Genomic DNA, 21,275 nt, shown 5'->3' on the forward strand with positions numbered 1-21,275 from the left:
CTTTGCGCCTCACCGGGTCTCTGGCGGCTTTCACGGACAAGTGTTGTCGGCACGGTGGCGAACAATGTAATTTAACGAAGGTCCGAATATTTCTTAAGTTTGCCTGAGCGTTCATTAGTGTGGTCAAGTCTGAGTAGATTGTTTCCTTCCATCACGTGTTTGAAAGCCCGTTTACTCCACAACACACAGTCAAATGCTTTCGATTTCTAGGATGGAAAGGAATCGTGGAAAAACGTTTTGATTTCTTGTTTGTCTCGAATCACATTCAAAGTGACGACTACTTGGTAACTGATAAGTGGTTTCTTTATAAGGATGTATAACGGTGGACTGAGGACGACAGACGAGGTGTTTCACTGGAGGGAACACCAATGTTGCAGTCAAGTAAATGGGAAGGTTCGATAGCTGCTTTTCTCGAGTTTGGTTGTGTTCGATTAGCTTCAAGGTTGTGCCACCCACGGGGGTCAGTGCATTGGCTATTCATCTTGGCTACTTTTCGCCGAAAAAGTCTCTGGACCACACTGAAGGAGATGGGCTGATTTCGCAATTACTTGATTCCGGAAAACCTGCTTGCTGCACACGATTAATGAGGGAAATTGTCTGCTTTCAAAAGGTGGGGGGAGCGTCTTGCAGGTTAGAAGCTGTTACAACATTATGAGCTATCCCACTTCCAATATTTACATCATACCCCCGTCGAAGCCAGCAGCAATATACGTCTACATTACTCAGGTTGTCCGGCCACAAAAAATACTCAACTTCTCCGTTCAGGATTCGAAGTCAAGTTCAATGCAGAGAGGTTCTGCGTGAATCTCCGATAAAGACTCTCTTCAGTTTGTCCGCATTCGTCTCCGTGCTGCCGGCTAAAACCATTACGCTGAGTGTAAGTAGTATCTCTCTGTCAAATATACTTTTATTCAGCAGTTCACCTAATAGTGAGTCAACTAAGCTCATATTTCAACCCAAAGAATATACTAATATCGTTTTAGTGGGACATAGTACATAATATAATACCTGACCCGGATATTCGTCAAAATGACTTCTCGATTGCTACTAAAACCTGAATTGAAATACGAGTATCAGCTGCTTAGTGGGGCGCCAGCGGGTTAACATGCTCCTTGGCTCAAGAAGCGCTTGCTTAATTTTCGCAATTTTCCTGCAGCCCGTGTTGTTGACCGAGCAGACGACTGGAGCTGTTTCTTAAACACGGATATGCACAAAAGCTCAATTTCGCGAACAGGTAAGTCGCATGGTCGAGGCATGCGAGTTGGCTGAAAATTACTCTCGGTGGAACAATTCTGTAGTCATTGCCACTTTCCTTAGCTGATCAAAACCGATTAGAGTCTATTACCGTCTCTCCGGAGCCCATAGTTTCAGTTTTGAATGAAATCTCCGAAACAGAAGTTTGACATGAAAAGAACAAAAAGGCACCGGGAAAACAAAACTATGCTCTGCAGGTTTATGTGCACCGGCTGCACTTAAAGGGGCTGTGCAACGACATTGGGTAGGAATGTTTCTTACTTTACACCAGCTTCCTGGCACTAGTGGGACTCAAGAATACTCGAACACAACACCACTGACCAAGAAGTGTCTTCGTCACGGCGGAATTCAAAGGATGAAAGCGGAGGTTCTTTCAGTCTCTCCTTCCAAAGCCACCTTTTGCTCCTTCGCGAAATTTGATGATGGAGCTGAGGGGACAATGGCAACAGTACGATCCCCGGGAATGCGTCATCGAGCTCTGCGGTAACGATATTCAAATGCTGCTCACACAGTGGGCGCAAAGAGTGCGTACGCATTCAATCTGGGCTCGTGACAATCGATGCCTTGACATGCATTCAAGTAGTGGCCCGTGTCCAATCGCTGCAACGACGACAATAGCCGAGCCATAACAATGTCTGGAACTCAGCGCGTGTCCTGTGCTTTGCCAACCCCAGCGCGTGGCTATGATCAACATTGGCGGCATATAATCGGCTCCAGATCACGTGGTCGCTTGTTCTGACTGCGAGTCGAGGGGATGAACGGTGCTCGTTTTTCTTTAATTTTTTTTTCTGGAACTTCTATTGCGTGGGGTGAAAAACAAACGCGTGTTTCATATAACGTCAGGGATCCGTTTTAAGCGGTATTTGCGCAAAGTGCAAAAATTGTTGCATCGCCCCTTTAACCGTCACAGTTCAAATACCCATAAAATTGGGCATTAAACGAAAGAAAATCTGTTAACTTGAACGCACCAACCGTTTAGGCAGCCCGGCCGAGCCGATGCGACCTGTTCCCAGCCGCCATATTTGTTCGGTGGTGGAGCCCCTTATAGGTCGCTGGAGTCGCGAATATGTTTAATCAGAATCAGCTCTACTAATTGTGATCTACCATAAAATCCCGAAACTCCCGAAAAGTAACCCACCCCTATTTTTGGCTTAATTTGCTACTTTCTTCTGCACACTGAAAGATAGCCCACTCCTAGTAATTGTAGTGTTCGGATCAATGATGACCTTGGCGTAAATGGGTCTGATTAGCTATGGCACGAGAGATATAAGCGAACCTTGCTGACTGGGGAGTACAGTCATCTTTGCTTTATTGCCCCTCTCCACGATAACAAGTTTGACAGACAGACATGATCTAACAATATAATTTCGTTTAAACTTTTCTTGATTGCACACTGAAAGTTAAGGCCCGTTCACACTCTTGAGATCTCTTAAAACTGGGTTCCTTAACCTCTTACGAGAGGACAGACTGGCGCCATCTATTGGGTAGCAGTGTAAACTTGGTGGTCCCACATATTTTCTATTTCTCTCGCACATTATCCTTTCTTTCTTGGCTCGAAAAACTTTTGTCATCGTTATAAACAAGCCTTTCTCATTGGTATTACGCACATTTGACTTCGGAAATCCCGCAAAACCTTCGCTCTTGTGAAATGCAGTTCCTGGGTCACCGTATGGATGGCACCAGAATGCCAGTGTGTTCCCACATCCGAAAAAATTTTAAGAAGTTTTAACAAATCTCGTCTCTCTCCGTCGTACTCGGTTGCAAGAGTGAACGGGCCTTTAGCCCACTCCTTATTGTCATTCAATGCCCTCTCGGTTTTAGGTGGGCTATCTCTCGGGATCTTACGATAGGTAGCCAATCAAATTCAAGGTTCCATCATATATGAAGACTGGCTTGATAGGTCCTGTCAATATCATGTACACATACACTTGTCCGTACTTATTTCTTTATCTTAGATATGTTGTACATATTACTTACAAAAATTAAAATGCTCGTTCTTTTATTCATCTTGACGTTACACTTAGTCCTAGTCACTTGCATACATCACTCTTTCATCTGGCCTATACATCTCGTCAACAAATGCTCACAAATAGGAAAACAGGGAAAAAAGGATGCTGTCTTGGGGTTGAATGGAGAGACTGCACGCCAAACCGAAAACAAGCAACTAAATTTCATCCACATAATATGTACCTAACAAAAAACAAAATGAAAACACCAAGCTCTAGTTATGATGCAGAACGATATGTAACCATATCGAGATGCTTGACAATCTTAACAATTGTCGAGCTGTTGCAGTAATAACCACAGAAGAAACTTCTGGCCATCAGATAACATTACCTTCTTCATGACGGGGAGGTGAAGAGGGACGTCAGTGGGAAACACAGCCACCGCCTTGGTGTCTGTCTGTTGTTTTTGCAAGAGTGCAGCTGTCTCGATGATGAATCGTCTGTTCGTCATGTATGCTGCCTGAGGAAGGAAACAGCAGTAGCAATAGCTATTCCTCCCACGGGATCAACAAAAGAAGTAACACTCACCATCACTTCATCGTGGCGTTTAAATCGCTTTATCTGCCGTAGCCTCATGTACTCAGAACGGACTCGTTTCCTCCATTCCGGACTCACTTTGCTCACATCCATTGCTTGTCACCTGATGGAACAAAGAGCCCCACACCTTGAGTAAATTAATGCTTTCAATCATGCAAGCTCTGCCATCTCTCCCACTGAACAAGGTTGTCTTTGATGCACCATGTGAACTTACTTTGAAAGGACCTGGCTGACTTGTTCATGAAAGCGGCACTAGTGTGGAGGCATCTCTACTGCAGCTAACCTGCGAGAAAAAAGTGCTAGAACCGTTAAAGTTAACCAAGAACATTATTCCATGGTTACTACCTACTCCAGCGCTCCGCAAGAGATGGAGGTCATTTCTCAATTTTGCGAAAACGTGACCGAGAGCTAGAACCCCCGCCACACACACACACATAAAAACAAAAAAATACGCGTGTTTGCGGGTTCTGGAAATACTCAACGCCTGGGTCACCCTCGGATCTCTATGTTGGAGTGTTCTGTAATCACAGTGGTCGCGATCGCTGATCAGTCGATTCTTACAATGTAGCTTCATGAGATACATTTAAAATTCGAAACTCGAAAGTAACCGTGATAAAATTGGGGGCAGCGCATATTATTCGTGGTACGAAGTGCACGCGGGGAACGTTCTCCCCATGCCCGGCAAAACCTTTGTAGAGCTCGGTTTTCGCGCAGACTACATACATACGAAATTTTGACACGTAAATGGACTGATGATCACGGCACTTCAAACTGGTGCAACCACTCAAAACCCGCAAAACGAGACAAAGAAATGTATTTACGTTTGTCAACTTGTCTACAGCCCTCGACAGATGCGGCACACGCATCCGAGAAATACGGAAACACCGCGACGCCGCACGGCCAGCACGGCCGCAAGCCAGTCAGAAGAAAGCCAAGAAAGCCTTAAGAAAAACGTCATGTGATATCTGACGTCATAAACGAATGGTTGAATAGAGCCTCACAAGAACCGCCTGAGAGCCGCCAGAGAGCCGCAGAAGAGCCGTTCACAGTGGAGGGCGGGTGGGGGGTAGCTTGCGCTACCTAGCCTAATACCTATAAAAACAAATAGCCAAGTTACTAGAGGACGCGACCGAGAGTCCAATTCACTGGAGAATGAAGATTTATCCAGTTATAATTTGTTTTTGCCTCTTCATGCGTGTGTTTTTTTCAACGAAGTAGGTTTTTTCGGTTTTTTTCAGTAAGTTTGTGCGTTGGTAGCAACGAGGTGGTTGGTAGCGTGTTGGCTCGTGTTGGCTGATCGGTCAGATCGGTTTAGCTGGTTTTGCCGTTTCACTAGTTTCTCGCCACGCCGGACTTTTGGGAACGCTCTCGGTTCCATTCGATCGTGTGTCGCGCGCGACTGTATTCTAAATTCTACGAGCACTGGAGGAGGATGTCTGTAAGGTAATAGTCTGGTTTAATTGCACTTCTGACTGAACCACAGAGGAAAATGTTGAATGCATCTCCCGGAGCCCTCGTGCGTTTGATGTGATCGACAACCCTTTCGCCCGTTGATTCAGATTTCATGTGCATGCCATTATTCGTGTTTTGGGTGGTTCACATGTTTGAATGCATTCCTAGGAAAAAAAGCCACTCTAGGAGGGGAGAAAAAAAAAAAACACGAAAAGAACACTTGTATGTTGAAAAGTTATGTAAGCACGGTTTTTAGCTGGTTTTCGTGGGTTACTTTTTTCTTTTTTTACGAACGCTTACGTATTACTACTTTTCCCCATCTTGCATGTAATCGATTGGAGAACTAAACGTTTACGTATTCAATTTGCAAGTGTGTATGGAAAGTATTTTCTACTTTCCAGTAGCAAATTTGCTTTCTGGCAGCATCTATCTCATTTGCACAAGATAAATGGGAAGATAAAAAATATATCCAGACTTGATTCTAATGTGGCTGTATTCATTTCTTTGACCCTACTTATTAACCAAACACCAGTTGCAGGGACATTGTTTCATTCATGTGGCACGATGCCCCCAATATTCATTTTGGCCCCATAGTAATCATTGCCTCAAACAAGCTATGAACAAGCAAGCAAGTAAGAATGGCCAATGATGGCAAGTGGAAGGGGATAATCTGCAAGCCGTTTATATAAGGCTCTTAATTAACAGGTCAACATGCTTTTGTATTTTTTTAATTTTTTTTACTTTTAAGGAGTATTTTTAAAAGTTTCCATGTCATGGTGTCAAGGTATGTTTCCAAGTGTGCTGTTCTTCACAACTTACCATGGCCTGCAATATGAGCTGGAACACACAAATGGCAGCCAGGCAGTACAGACCACACAATACAAACACTATCATGCGCTCAACAGAGGGGGGAGAAATATTGTGCGAGGGGTGTATCAACAAAGTTGAACGTCGTCACTGCTGCTTTCTTCCTTCACTTACTGTCCTCTAGGCTGCGTAGTCTGTACTACCTGATCGCCGTTCGCGCATTCTAACCCATATTGCAGGCCACTGTACAGGCAGCTGCAATATTCATGGCAGCAATTTATTTCCACAGGTACTTACTGAGGGCCTTAACAAGATAGTGCTGACCCATCAAGTATGGCAGATGATGTGGCTCCCTTGGACGTGACACCTGTGGATGCTGGTGGTGTTTGTAGAGAAACCGAGAGTCCCTTGCCTGAGGAAGCGGGCACTAGCAAGTTGCCGGATGCATTGTCCAGGTCTCAGCAGTGGGAGCACCCCTTCTGGGACATCCGGCGATCGCGGGAAAGGAGTGTTGAGTCCCGGGAGAGGAGCGTTGACTCGCGGGATTCGGCCACGAGAGAACGGGATCTCCGGTGAGACCTTTTCAGAGCCAATCTGGGACAAAACACAGTATGAAGCTGACAAGCTACATGTTTAGCGAGTAATAGTGTGTGCTCTATTGTTCACTGTCACGGTTCGGGCTTCGAATGGCTGCACAGAAACATCCTGCCGATCTTTTCTAGGCAATAGTTCAAGCTGGATGTGCTAATGAGCTTCAGAAAAATGTGCATTCATAGGTTTCTGGCCTTGCAGGCATTACAGTTATGTTCGATGGGTGGTGTAGGTGGCTTTATAAATAAATCCATCACATTAAAAGGCTGTTCAGATGGTTTTGATCTCATTCTGAAAGTTTTTCACGCACTTTTGTGGGTTAGAAAGAGCTTAAAGTCACCAGACGCACAAGCTTGTTGCCTTGTGGCGCCGCAGAAGGGTGCAATTATTGCACACGTCAAAGGGCAACTACACTACTTCAGTTTGTGTAGATTGAAATGGTGCTACAAGTTAAAGATGTATACTCTTGCCTTTTGCTTGGACAGGTATGTTTCACCTCTTCACTGCTAGGCACACATCAGCATAATAATTTAGTTGAACCCTTTCTTAACAAAATGATGGAGTTACTTTTAGAGATTTCTCAATGTAAAATTGTTGAACTGTGTGTCTTAAACAGGTTTCCATTCTCCCCCCCCTCTTTTTTTTTTTTTTTGTTCTGGCCATCAAGAAAAGCTCTGTTTTATGTTTTGTGCTGAACAACTGTCCGCCCCAAATCATAAGAAAATTATGGCCATGTAGGTGGAACTGGATCCTTGCTTGAGCTGAGTTTATACATTCTCTTATACACGTTTGCAAGTCCGGCTTCAGGGCACTGCCATCTTGCTCGCTGGGGTGCGCTTGGACACGTCCTAATCCGATTACGAAGCCTTGCTAAGGCGTCATAATGGGATTATGGCCGCGCCCAGGTGCACCCCACTGGGCAACATGGTGGCGCCGTGAGATCGGACTTGCAAAGGTGTATGTGCTTCATTTGATTATTATTTTAAGGGAAACCTAAAAGGCGTGGCATTGCACACTTGGTATTTAAACCACTGAGAGAAGCTTGTGTCAAAAACAGGATCAAACACAAACGGTTTTTCTTTTGACCTGATGGCAGGTATGCAGAAGAACGGATGCGGGATCGTGAGCGAGGACGACGTGAAGTGGTGATTCTGTATCGTGGCCAAGACTCTGAAAGTGTCCACAGTGATAGTACTGAAGAAGGGGAGATCAAGAGCCCTCTGAAGGGCTCTATGCTTTCAACTGTGGGTGCCAGCTTTGTGTCTCGGGTTGAAAAGACAAAGGCAGAGCTCGAGGACACAATGGACTTGGCATCAGATGCCAGTTGTGCTGAAACTGAGCAGCCTGTGAAGGTGACTGCTGAAGATCCACCGAAGCTTGCCAAGGGTTCCAAGAAGGCATCGGCATCCAGCCATAAGGTGGCTACGAAGCACACTGAACTAGTCAAAGGTGAAGTTCTAGGCTGCATTGTTGACAGCAGCTATAGCTAGGGCCCTGTGTTCTTGAGATAAACCTAATTTCCTCTTCATAGTTACACCTCCAAAATCATGGTGAAAACTTAGGTTGAATAAGGTTAAATCCAATTTCACTCACTTCACAAAAAAAAAAAAAAAAAAAAAAGACATTGGGTTGTGTGATGATGTCGGGTACCACTCTTTGTGTCAGCGTCTTTATTATATCCGATACTGAATTGGTGCTGCTTATGCCTAAAACAGATCATCACACAGTAAATAAGGAGCAGTGAAGGCATGACATTCCAAAAGGATGTACTGTTCAAAACCTGCACAAACTGCAGATTTTCTGAAACAAAGAGTGATATTTGAGGCCTCTTGTACTTTGTATAATTTTTGAACTTATAATTATGCAAGAGGAACTTGCCATGATAAAAAATGTGGCACTTAGTATAATTTTTAGACTTATAATTATGCAAGGGAAACTTGCCATATAATTATGCAAGGGAAACTTGCCATGATGAGAAATGTGGCAACAGCTCGCAAGTGGAATAGTAAAAAAAAGTATGCCACCATCAAGCAAACAAAGGCTATCTGAAAGCAAGAAAAAAAATTATTATTTGAAGGATATTTAACTGGGGGGCAAATGTGCCGCTTTCACTCTCACTCTAGTTCTTTGCAACTCGAAGGTAGGGCGAGGGTAAGGATGCCTGGGGAGGAGGAAGGACACAAAACACTGAAGAGAGAAGGAGGTTTCCCCCTCTCTTCTCCAGCGCTCCGTCTGCTCCCTCCTCCCCGGCCATCCTTACCCTTGCCCCACCTTCTTGAGTTGCAACGGACTATAGTACCTAATGTTAGAAGTATGGCATATGAGGAATAGTCCTTAAAACCATATACTTTAAGAGGCTTTTTAAAACAAGATTTATTACATTTATTGTTTAGAAATATTGTTCCACTGTGACGTAGCATAATTTTTGTATAACATATTTATGACCTAGAAAAGAATCTCCTTAGAGATTCAGAGTGGCAGGTGACGTTTCACAAAGAGATGACTTTAGGTTTTTCTGAGACTTCCTCTGAAGGAGCTGTCTCTTAACAAAATGTTGACTGTCACTTTGAGGTTTCCAGGAGGCTACTTTCAAGTTCTTCCTTACGTCTTCGATTACCTTCATGCTTGGTTTTGATGTTTGTTACCATGCAATTTTTTGGGGGACACTGCCTTCCGTCATGTATCCTTGTAACCGAAAGTCAAAATAGTGAGAAGTGAACTCCGTGGTCTTTACTTTTCTGTGAGGAAAAGTACATTTTTATCTCCATATTGCTAAGAAAATGTAAGCTGAAATCAGTAAGCTCTAGTTATTATCGATTTAGCTTTAGGGTAACATCTTGGGCCAATTACTATCTTAAATGCTTTGAATTGAAGCAGTGACATTGGTTCTCCGATTTATTTCTTAAAATTTCAATACTTCAAAGTAATCTCTTTGCCATTGTAATAACATTCTACATTATGTCAGGGTTTACCTACACACTCCCGCAACCCATTGGTAAAATTATTGTGCAGCCATCTGCTTTAACCCGAATTGAGGACCATGAATGAGTAGTGTAATGAAGTTTTAAAGTGCAGGAATTCTGGAGGCCACATTGAAAAATGTGGTAAACCTACTACATGTTTAGTAATGTTTGTTTTTGTGTAATATTTGTAATATTTTCATACATTAAAAGATGCATAAACCTGAAAACTTTTGTAAATTTTGTCTTGTGCCACCACAAAACAAATGATGTCTAGTCACATTGACATTAATCCAGTTAATTTTAACTGGGGAGCATATGTTTGGTTAAGCAATGTTTGCAAGGCATCTATTAAAGCTAAGTTTGAATTTTTTTCAAACAGAAACTCATCATGCTTCATGCACTGCTAGCAAGGGGACTGAAGTCACGGATTCCAAAGTGTTAGAGTGCCATCGCAACAGATCTTCGAAAGACGCCGCGAAGGGGTGAGCATATGAGCATAAATTTGCACCTAATCAGTTATAACTTGTAAATGGTCACCGGTGATCAAGGCATGTGATTTTAATAAATCATTTTGCTATGAGCTTCAGTCCGCTATTGCAAATTCAAGACCCTATAGAAATTGTCGAGTTGCTTTCCTCTGAATCCTAAGCAGAAATATTCTGAGGTCACTTTGTCAGAACCAACTTCACAAAAAAACAAAAAAAACTTGGGGATGCGCATACTGCACCCCTGGCACAAACGTACAAAACAAGGGTGAGCACATGTGTATAAATTTCACTTCATCAGTTGGTCACAAGTGGTCAGAACATCTTATTAATTTTAGTGTGCTGCCACAAATTCAAGAACCTCTATTCATTATTTCACATTCCTTTTTCTCTCTTTGTATCCTAAGCAGTAATATGCTGAGTATTTGAGGATTTTTATAAAGATTTATTTTATGTGGTTTCTTGACTTCTCTCGCGACATGCGATTATTACTATTATTCTTTTTTTTTTGTTTATTTTTCAAATTTATTTGACCAATTTTGATTATTACTATTAGTTTTTTTTTCTTTATTTTTATTTAAATTTCTTTGACCAATTTTTTACATGACGTCGGGAGTACGGGCAAACCGGGCAAACAACCGCCAAAATGTCGTTTGACTGCGTCTGGTACTAACCGAAATTGTTCGAAATTCCACAGGAGTATGAATATTATTACCCAAATTCTGGCATTTGCGCCTTTTAAGCTTTGCGTACGGGTCGATCTTTTAGCGAACGTCCCCACTGATGAGTGGACGTCTCCGAGCTGCACACTACATCGTAGCTCCTGGCAGGGGGCGCCACTTCCCTCCTAAGCCTTTATAGCGTTTATGGTCGCAGCGACTCGGCGACTCGTCAACCTCGTTCTACCGCTCGCACGGAACGTTCTGATAAGTTCCCCGTGTAAACAGGAATGTCTGAAAGGTATTCTATCCCCTTTTTTCTTTTTTTAAATTTCTTTTGCGTTGTTGAAATTGCTTAGCTTTTTTTAAAGAGCCGTGGAGTTCATTTTATCTGCTGAAGCCCAGTTGCTGTTATTGAACGAATACCTGTATCTGGTACGAGGAGGATACCTACGATGTCATTGTGATTTTTGTACGCGGGTTCGGCAACTACGTAATTATGGAAATTTCGTGTTTTCATTTGGAGTCTGACACGACGAGGTGACTTGTCGATCGAAACAACCCGATTCAGTTTAGATACGTTTGACACGTCCGATTTAAGCACGTGTTTTGAGTGGGCTGTCGGCGTCGTTTGCAAAAAGCAATCTGTTGTGTTGGAAATGTGCGTTAAAGTTCGATCTGTTTCTGTTTAGTTTGGTCTACTGTGGTTTGGTCTAGCGCAATTTTTGTGAAGGACTACCTCGTGTGTAAAGCACGTCGTAGATGTGAGCAGTAGCGGGATAGAACCAGCTTTGGTAGAACTTTATTTGAAAGCATAGTGAACGTTGAGCGTGCGTTCGGGGTTCTTTTTTTTTTCCCCGGTTTCTTACGCATTTGTTAATTTGATCATAGTAATTCACCAACGAGTACTGAATTTGAATCGTGTGAACTATACGGTACGAACGTGCGCGTAATACTGATGGTCGTTTCTGTTGATACACTGAACTCTGCGGATGTAGGCCGCTACGGTTGAGAGTTTTGAAGTTTAACCTTGTGGGAAATTAAATTGCTAGTCTGGCATATATATCTATATATATATATATATATATATATATATATATATATATATATATATAATGGTGAATTTGTTACCTATTAAAGGGCAATGCAGCATAAGTCGTCCACACAATTTAACCCTGCGAGAACTTTTTACTTTTTTTTTTTTTTTTAATTTGCACCGAACCTGATTGCACTGAACGTAGTAACACTTTTCTCGAATTTTGCTTTATTTTAAAAAGTTATGGGCAAATTAAGATTACAAAAACAAGCAAAAAATAACCTCCTTCATGACGTCCTCGGTTGCTTGAGTGGCCGTGAACTAGAGGAGGGGTAGTGAGCTCAGCGAGCGCTCACGGCTGCCACACTCAGTGTCGACGGCGCGAGAGGGTGCCACTAAAGCATGTTCTGGATAGGCTGTATGCAGCGGGCAGCCAGAGGCTCTCATTGCATTTGCTGCGCAATTAAACAGTAATTCGGCATGACGCTTCATTGGCCACAAATGACAGCAAACACGGGGTAAAGATCAGTTCAGAATGGGAGCCACTTCGAGCTGCCATACCGCGAAACGGCCAAACCGCAAGACAAAGCTGCTCGCCGAAGGCCTTCGGAACGCTCGGAACCGGTCGGATCCTCCAGTCGATACGACCGCAGCGTACATCCGAGACCTTTCCGTGTCGGCGCCTGATCCCAATACTCCTTTCTGGTATGCGCCGACTTTTCCACCGCTTGGTGGCGAGTACGTCGACAGGTCATTTTTTGTTTCCATACTTCATAAACTGCATTTGTTTCTTTTCTGATCTAAAATAGTGAACAAAAACTGCTTTTATAAATAATTGAAACGGTTTGCGCCACTTATATTTTGTATTTTGACTAGAAAGAAGCCTTTAGCGGCTCTGACCAGTAGTAAGCCCAGGACCAAAGACTTCACATTTCGCGCGCTTTCGGTCCTTCTGGTAATCATGGGGAAAGTTGCAGTCGAATTGTTACCATCTAATAATTCACAGTCATAGTTCCTGTAGCCACACTCAGATCTGTGCAAGCCATTTTGAGTATCATCAATGGTCTGTATGCAGCCCACCGAGAGATCCAGACCACTCCAAGAAGCGGGAGTCCGACAGGAGGCGAGAACTTGACCATGACCGCAAGAGAGATGACAAGCAGGAGCCTGAGTACAGGAGGGAGTCTGACCACAACCGGAGGCGTGACGCAGACCATGATCGGCGGAGGGAAGACGACCACGACCGGCGGAGGGAAGATGACCATGACCGGCGAAGGGAAGACGACTACGATCGGCGGAGGGAGGATGACCACGATCGGCGGAGGGAAGATGACCATGATCGACAGAGGGCAGAAGACCACCATCGTAGGCGTGACAGGGACCCTGACCGCGACAGGAGAGAGGACATGGAGCGAGTCGATGGAAGTACTCGGAGGTCTCGTCGGAGCCCTCCGGCAGAAGAGCCGGCACGAAAGAAAGATGTGATCACTAGCCGCACGGGCGGTGCCTACATTCCACCAGCCCGGCTCCGCATGATGCAGGAACAGATCACAGACAAATCGAGGTGGGTACAATTCCATGGGAAGGGCGGTTTTTGCTTCTTCTGGGAGAAATGCAAGGCAGACAAGGAAGTTAGTCTTGTGACAGTCTTTTCTGTATTTTATGAAAGACTCCTAAGCAGCATTACGGCCTTTCTAAAATGCAGCAATGCCTTTCTGCGCGAGGCAGTAAGAGCCTCAGTAGATTAAAGTAGTTGCTGCTATGCGGAGCGCAAATTCGTCTGCTTCTTGCACGGGGGTTGCGACGATGTCAGAACGCCAAGCTCTTATTGGCTCATTGAAAAAAATAGCGAGTAAACCTCAAGGCATCTAGTATTGAGCTCTACCCACTACCCTTCCAATCAGAGCCAATCGGATCTCGGCGTCGTTCTGACCTCACCGCAACCCCTGCGCAAGAAGCAGATGACTTGCTCTCCGCACACTCGTTTTCACTTCAAGAACCGTTGTAAAAAAAGTGGTTCTTCACGGAGCATTACTAATTTCCCTTTATGTAGAGATTTAAGGTATATGTAGGTGCATCTTAGATTGGATATGTGTTACCTTGCCAAGTTTCAAATGCCAAAGGCATCACTTCTTTCTACTACAACCAAATCTTGTAAGAACTACTTCGCGCAGCATATCGACAATGCGCAAAACTTCCTTTTTTCTTGAGGTGAAAAAAAGTGTAGTGCAACACATTTTATTGCAGACCTCCGGCTTCGGAACGACCTGCCACAAGTTCCAGTGAATCACTTTTTTGAAATATTTTATTACCGTAGTTTGTGCCTAAGCTTTTCAGATCTGGGAGTTCAACCTATAAAACCTTTTGAATTTGTTGCAGAATTTGCTCTGGGTATGAAAGTATATGACTGCCTTATCTGGGTTTGTACCATGCCCTAACACACATGGTGATTTCATAACACAAGGTGAAATTGCTACCCACAGCATTGCCGTGACAAAAGGGGGTAAAACTGGTCAGGTTTCTCCAATCTTTTATACTTGAGGTGACAGAGCTATATTGCTTGAGCGATGCGGCACGGGAAAATCACATCTTGTGAACTTGTACACATTTTAACAGATTTTTTTCCTGGACTGTTTTGAAGAGGATACTCTTTAGAAAAAAACAAAAACATTTTCACCAAAGTACATGTGGGCAGCTTGCACAGGCACAGAACTCTTTTCAGGAAAGACTTACGCAAGTCCTTTTCTGAGAAGGGTCCAAAGCAGAACTAATAAAAGAGAATGCTATTAGGTTTCCTTTGGACATCGCATACCTAGACCCAAACTGATTGTCGTAGAAATGTCGTCCAACAGTTCCCCCCCCCTCCCCCTTCCCTTCCATTCCCCTTAAATAATATAGCTCATAAATAACCGTGTCTTTTATTCCTTCTTTGTTAGTTATTTTAAAGATTAACTATTCAGATTTTTGTTAATGCGAAATTGATTGTAAGGTTACTAATTTGACACAGAAGCCCTCAAACCAAAACATTTATAAGGGCAGGCTTTTGAAGTCTATCTGCATTCGTGAGATGGCAGTTAACTGTCACTGTTTGGAGTTCAGCGTAAAGCTAGTCATGGGGTGTATTATCCCAGACCACATTGAATTGATCAGTGAACACTCCCTGCCCACTTAAACATTTTCTTCCAAATGAAATCTTCCAAGGACACCTTTGTGTGCAAATCAGCTTTAAAATGGTGCAATTGACCAGACAAGCTAACACGCATAAGGAGCAACAAGCTTCCAATCTGAACAGAAACTATAGTCTGCTCTTCAGAGCTTCTGCTAGTACAAGCATTCTCCACGAGGTGGTAGGTTCTCAGCTTTTCAGCTATCATTTTTGCGGTGCATTAATTCTTCTTTTTTCTTTTTTTCATTACATACTGCAGTTAAAACATGCTTCAGTTACTAAATTTTTCAGCTCATCATGCTTTTATACCATGCAAATAAAACAAGGCTTTCGTTTTGTGCAGTATGGCCTACCAGCGCATTGCCTGGGAAGCACTGAAGAAGAGCATCAACGGTCTGGTGAACAAGGCCAACACAGGCAACATAAAGATCATCATAGAAGAGCTGCTGCACGAGAACATTGTCCGCGGAAGGTAAGGTCTGGGGTGGTTCTGTGCGAGCGGATTTGGTTTGATTTAACTCTGGCTCGGGCCACCCAGAGCCGTGTATAGAGAGAGTCGGGTCAATGGGAGGAGCCGGTGGAAGCCGGGGTGGAGCGGAGAAAGCGGCGGCACCGCCAGCGCCGCATATTCCTCCCGTGATTAACTTGCAAAGTAAGAATGCGCTGGATTCGCATAGCGTGGTGCAGGTATTTTTTGTTTCTGGATGAGGCTGCAAGCACATGAATGTATAATTGTAAGAGGTTTTTGTAACAGGAGAGTTTTAAGGTGCAGTGTGTTTACTGAGCCACGAAAGGCGTCATTGATGAGAAATATTTCCTGAAACATGAGGCAACACTGCGAATGTAGGGTGCACAAATGGGGTTGGGGGGGGGGGGGGGGGGGGGTGAAGGAAGGAAGCGAAGGAAGGAGGTCAAAAGTTCCACGGAGCCAAATTCATAGTTTTTACTGTCCATTCCTTCGTGGTCACGAATGCAGTCAAAAGAAACTGAGTACATTCTGAAGGTTGCCATGGCGACAACGTTACATACGTTGCCCTTTCAGTAACGAAGAGTTGCAAATTTCAACCCTAGCGTGCTGAAATTTAATACTTGTATAAATCCTTACCTAGAAATTGTGATTGGAGGGTATTTGTTAAGAGGGCGCAGTACCTGTATCTATTCATCTGTTTCAGACACCAGATAATGCGCGGCTCGTTAAGTGGTTGAGCGCGAGACTTCTATCTAGATGGGGGCTAGTATCGAAGTGAAAAAACCTGCATTATCAGCTGTGTGAAATAGAACCCCCGAACGGTGTTGTGCGACGTTGTTGTTGGGCAGAGGAAGTTTCTCCTTTTCTTTTTTTTTTTTCTATCAAAGCACAATTTTTTTTTTGTTTACCTTGATACTTTATAAACACATAAACTACCATAAAAAAAAAATAAAAAAAGTTAGTATGCATTTAACGAAACGCACCCACTGACACCCGAGTCACGGCAAGAACCACCAACTACTAAAAGGAAAAAAAAAGAAATAAGTATGCATACATAGGCAGGACGCATCCATTGAGAGAACTGAATCGTGGGCTTGTTCTGCCAGTCTCTCCTTGTGCTTCTGTCAAAAGCCTCAAAAGAAGAAGACAGTCAGTGCCTCTCCCTCCCCCCTTCCCTCCCCCCTAAAAAAAAAAAAAATACAAGAAGAAAAACAGGTTTTTGGACGCCTGCACTCTTCCAAGCGATGACCTTGAAAGGGTATGCGATTGCAGCACGTTTGTCCTGCGGCAGGTCCCCCGTCTCAAATGCCACGGTCCGTTACCCCCAGTGCCAAAGTCCCCGTCTGATCTTCCCCGAGTATCAACACCGCAGTGATTCTGAGTAATCCAGATGATCTTCAATTTTGCAAAACTGTTAAAGGAATACTTGCACAGAAGTGCACACTGTTCGCAGAACTATCTACTGTGCTAAAATTCAAAAGCACTGTGTTGGATTTGGGAACTCATGTAGGTTCAACTCATTGTTGGAAAATTTTTATTTGCTTGATGAGCTCCACAAAACATATAAATATTAGAATGGACCTTCCAGAAAAGATATAGTTGTCGGGGTCCGAGGCAACCGGACAGGTCGCAATTATTGGTTGATTGAACGTTTTACTTCATAATCACAATCGTATCATCAACGTCACGCCATTTTCTCATCACTTCTTCTATGAACAGAGTTGCTGTATTCATAGCACACGTAGGCGGAAACGTTTGAGACTGTGCTCAAATAATATCTTATTTTAGCAGGTACTACGCAACAATTACACACAATGCTTGTAACATAAACATGCTGCTCCACATGTGTATTCACAAGACGCAATATATCGTTCTCCCAACTTTGTTGAAATGGGCATGATAGTGCATAACCGTCACTTGGTTGAAGTTCTACTTTGAAGTGAAATGTTTAACGTAAAAATTCATCAATTTTTTTTTCCTTTCCCTTGGTTCACTTCAAAATTAATTTTTTCGTGTCGCCTCCACAGCACTTCTACATCAGTGCTTTCGCGTTACAGGACATCACGTAATGTGCAAAAGGAAACGGTATGATCGATGCTGCATAGCTTATTTTTTGTGGACATTAAAAAGAAGTATTTGTCTTCAATTCGCACGGCACGTTTTAGTACAGAAGTTCCTGTTTGGTTATAATGTCTACGTTCTTAAAAAAAAAGGGAAATATATACAGTTATTTAAATTACCAAATTACAAAAACGTCAAAATTGCATAATTGCTTTCAGTACTTGCATCGATTTGTGCTCGCATAGTGAAAAAGATTAGTTCAAGACGTACCCGAAACGAAAAGCTGGTATGTGTATTTTTTGAGTAGGGTGACCATATTCCTCAAGGTAAAAAACAGGACATTCCATCGAAAAAAAGGGGGGGGGGGGGGGGGGGGGGGGGGGTACTAAAGTTTTGGATTGTTGTAAACCGCTTTAGAGTGTTGTAAACGGCTTTCATTTTTCGTAAAATATACTTGTAACGAGTAGGCATAGTATCGATCTGCTTCTACTCGCTCGGTGCCAATTTCGAAACTAGTGAAAACGGGACATGATTCTACAGGGTGAAACAAGGAGACGCCAGGCTCTTTAAATCGCAAGGAAAATTTGGTTTCTTAACCTATCGCGCTACTACTTTGTGCAACGTTGCCCACAGATGGTGCATTTTTTTTTGTAAAATTTGCGAAGTCCTTATTAGTCCTTGCGGACGGAGATTGCCATCTAGTGGGAGGAAAACAAAATGCAAAACATATAAAAAATAGTTGAAAAACTTGCTTTCGTAAATATTGCTGTAGTTCTGAAACGGATTAACCTACACTAATTATTTTTATACCCATCGATTCCGTATTAAGTTCTATAGAAAATGCTGCAAACACAAATGTCTTTTTAAAAATTATGTAAAACGTTAAACCCAAAAGCGTCAAAACAACAGTATTTTGTTGATTTCACAATTAAAAAAAAAATATGTACTAAATACTTAGAGATGTGATCTGCAGCGATGCACCAATTAAGTATTAATCTCTTTATCGTAAACGTTTCAAGCAAATACAAAGAGCGGTTGTCATGTAGGAATTTTTTGAAAACATAAAAAAATCTACATGTATTCTCTATGGTGTTTGGAGGTACTATGCCCTCTTAAGCTCATTGCCTCTTCTCGGAGAATATTTGAGGCTAGTGGTTGGTCGCAAAAGCTGTCAATCATCGCGCCCAAGGTCATTGAAACAATTTCGGCCAATGACGCATTCTTACTTTTTGCCTTTTTCTTACCAATTAATGACCAAACTGTCTACATACACGGCTCTGGGGCCACCTAGAGGACCAGGCCTGTGCGTGGCATCGTCGGTAGTGGATCCACCCCAAAGCACCAAACATGCTGAAGCTCAACGAGAAACTTCTCTGTCTCGGTGTCGCCGTGTGCTGGCATCGCTCCCGTTGAGAGACACCGCACAACGCGGCGATACCGACGCGATCTAGGTGGCTCTGCGTGGATCCACTCATGATGACGTTTGGTGGGGAGGGTCCTTGCATTTGAGGTGGTATTGACTCGGGTATACCTGGAACGCCAGGGTGAGGGGCAACGTAATCTTTGGATGCCCTCCAAGGCGTGCATGTTTGAAGAGAAACTGTTTCACCATGGGCTGAATTTCCTTTTGTGCAGAGGTGTCCTGTGTCGGACGATTATGACAGCGCAAGCTGCATCTCCCACGTTTACGCACGTCTATGCGGCGATAATTTCTGTCATCAACACCAAGGTGAGATTCTTCTTAGTCCTCGCAACGAACGTCTCTGCCGAATTGACCTGGAGATTTGACATCTCGTCTGTCTGTTACAACAGTTTCCGCAGACGGGGGAGATGATCCTCAAACGTCTAGTGATCCAGTTCCGGCGGGCCTTCCAGCGTAACGACAAAAACAGCTGTATGGCCTCTGTCCGGTTCATTGCCCACCTGCTGAATCAACAAGTGGTGAGTCATTTTGTCTTATAAGGTGGGCTGGTCTCCTAGGGCCTTGCAGGTATTAATAAATGTAACACTAACATTAAAAAAAAATGTGAGTGGATAATAGATGGTGCGAAGAACATGGAAACAGACCTCCTGGGACCTTCACACTGGTAGTTGATGTTTTGCTGAGTCTAAGTATGGCCCTGAAGCAGCTAATTCCTTCATGAAATGTTGGTCACATATATTTTCGAGGGGACTGCGGTTAAACAATGTATGATCTAAAAATACATAAAAACCGATCATGGTTTTGAGGGGTGCTATCAACAAGACTGGAAACAACTCTCACAATATATTTTGAGTGGACTTCCGTGGCTGTGGAGGACTATTGTACTTGTTAAAATGTCTTTTGGTGGAAGGGTGTAAAGAAGTGGTCATCTTATAATCGCATTAAAAAAAATGACGAGGTTGTGCCCATCTGGGCAAGCAAAAAGGGTAGCACAGAGAGGCACTGAGATGAAAAAGAGGGGGATTGAAGCCTGAAGGTGAGGGCGGTTGCCGATGTAGCTCCTAAAGCCCTCTTCAGATGGGAAATTTTCCCCGAACATCTTGACGTCACAACACCAGGAACATGGGCCTCCAGCGTTCACACGTAGCAACTCGTGAAGCTTGAATTGCTGCATTTTATTATCAGGATCATTAAAATTTTAAATGTATTACTCTATTTAGACAGAAAGTTTTACACGTTAATAGTCTGTTTCTTTATCGTTTCATGGCATTGTGAATACTATTTCATCTCCTTGAAACCATTTAGTTGCAAAAACAATGTACCGTAAAATAGCGGGGAAACGCCCACTCTTCTTTCACTGAAAACTTGGTTAATCTAGACACGGGCGCTTGACCGGTCAGATCGGTTGCTTCCCACAATTCCCAAGTTTGGGAGATGTTTATAGTGGGTGCTTGAATGAAGTGGGTGCTTCAGCGGTATATTACGGTATTTCAAACCAAAATCAAGTTAAACCTCCTGTCCAGTTATTACCGTCACCACCACAGGAGTGGTCGCATGACCACTCCTGTGGTGGTGACGGTAATAACTGGCCTGCCTCTTCAAAAGTCTCCGAGTGGTTGGAGTTGCTTGCCCGTTTTGAGCTGGACTCGATACCAGCAATTCGAGTCTCGGCGTGGGGCCCTAGGGAATTATAGAAAACAATTCGCCAGCAGCCCCCAAATTACCGGGAAAATTGCCTTGTCTGAAGCAGGCTGTTTTTGCGTCATCCGTGTCGGGTGGCTGTTTTTGGATATAAGAACTGGGATGGCAAACGCAACCCATTGGAAATTAATGCACTTGTCGCTCTGGGAATTCTATGGGAACGGCGTTCGCGAACGTAACAGCCTGGAAAACTTATAAACAAGGAATGTATCAACCAGCTTCTGTGTTAGGACATGATGGGATCGTACAGATGCCCTTGATGTTATTCTTTGCAGGCCCACGAGGTTTTGGCACTGGAACTTCTCACATTGCTTTTGGGGAATCCAACGGATGACTCCGTAGAGGTGGCAATAGCCTTCCTCAAGGAGTGTGGCATGAAGCTGACTGAACTGACTCCAAAGGGAATCCATGGTGAGGAGCACAAGCAACCTTCCTGGGGTGGGGGGGAGAGAGCTAGCTGCTGCATTTGGTGGAAGCTGTAGTGATTGTGTTGAGGCATTTGATAGTTTTGTCATATTTGTATCTGTATTTATTAGCTGTTTGGTGGGACAAAAGGTGAATAGAAACCTATATATTATTGATACCTCAATATATAATATAAATTTGCATACAACACTATCATATCATAACGCTCTAAAGCATTTTGGTGCACTTTAGGCTAGACC

The 21,275-nt window shown here is 43.4% G+C and overlaps 2 protein-coding genes across 7 annotated transcripts in view; one reads left to right on the forward strand and one right to left on the reverse strand.

Moving 5' to 3' along the window:
- Nucleotides 1–4,725, reverse strand: part of LOC8034361 (histone-lysine N-methyltransferase EZH2) — a 29,178-nt gene extending 24,453 nt beyond the window's left edge. For both annotated transcript variants that reach the window (XM_029968490.4, XM_029968489.4), the window contains exons 1-4: nt 4,619–4,725; nt 4,012–4,080; nt 3,789–3,900; nt 3,592–3,720 (exon numbers count right to left, since the gene is read on the reverse strand). In XM_029968490.4, coding sequence (XP_029824350.2) covers nt 3,592–3,720; nt 3,789–3,890 — 231 coding nt within the window. In that variant the 5' untranslated portion in view covers nt 3,891–3,900; nt 4,012–4,080; nt 4,619–4,725. The remainder of the gene's footprint in view (nt 1–3,591; nt 3,721–3,788; nt 3,901–4,011; nt 4,081–4,618) is intronic.
- A 238-nt stretch (nt 4,726–4,963) lies between these two features.
- Nucleotides 4,964–21,275, forward strand: part of LOC8034360 (pre-mRNA-splicing factor CWC22 homolog) — a 35,387-nt gene continuing 19,075 nt past the window's right edge. For 2 of the 5 annotated variants that reach the window (XM_029968482.4, XM_029968484.4), the window contains exons 1-9: nt 4,964–5,240; nt 6,346–6,628; nt 7,744–8,096; nt 9,990–10,092; nt 12,866–13,354; nt 15,300–15,428; nt 19,122–19,215; nt 19,299–19,427; nt 20,886–21,021. In XM_029968482.4, coding sequence (XP_029824342.2) covers nt 6,390–6,628; nt 7,744–8,096; nt 9,990–10,092; nt 12,866–13,354; nt 15,300–15,428; nt 19,122–19,215; nt 19,299–19,427; nt 20,886–21,021 — 1,672 coding nt within the window. In that variant the 5' untranslated portion in view covers nt 4,964–5,240; nt 6,346–6,389. Of the gene's footprint in view, nt 5,241–6,329; nt 6,629–7,743; nt 8,097–9,989; nt 10,093–10,803; nt 11,056–12,865; nt 13,355–15,299; nt 15,429–19,121; nt 19,216–19,298; nt 19,428–20,885; nt 21,022–21,275 lie in introns of those variants that run through there. The other 3 variants (XM_029968485.4, XM_040498563.2, XM_029968483.4) reach the window with 2 other exon arrangements.

Source organism: Ixodes scapularis, unplaced genomic scaffold (genome assembly GCF_016920785.2).
Source record: "Ixodes scapularis isolate PalLabHiFi unplaced genomic scaffold, ASM1692078v2 PGA_scaffold9__187_contigs__length_104089568, whole genome shotgun sequence".
Taxonomy (NCBI): domain Eukaryota; kingdom Metazoa; phylum Arthropoda; class Arachnida; order Ixodida; family Ixodidae; genus Ixodes; species Ixodes scapularis.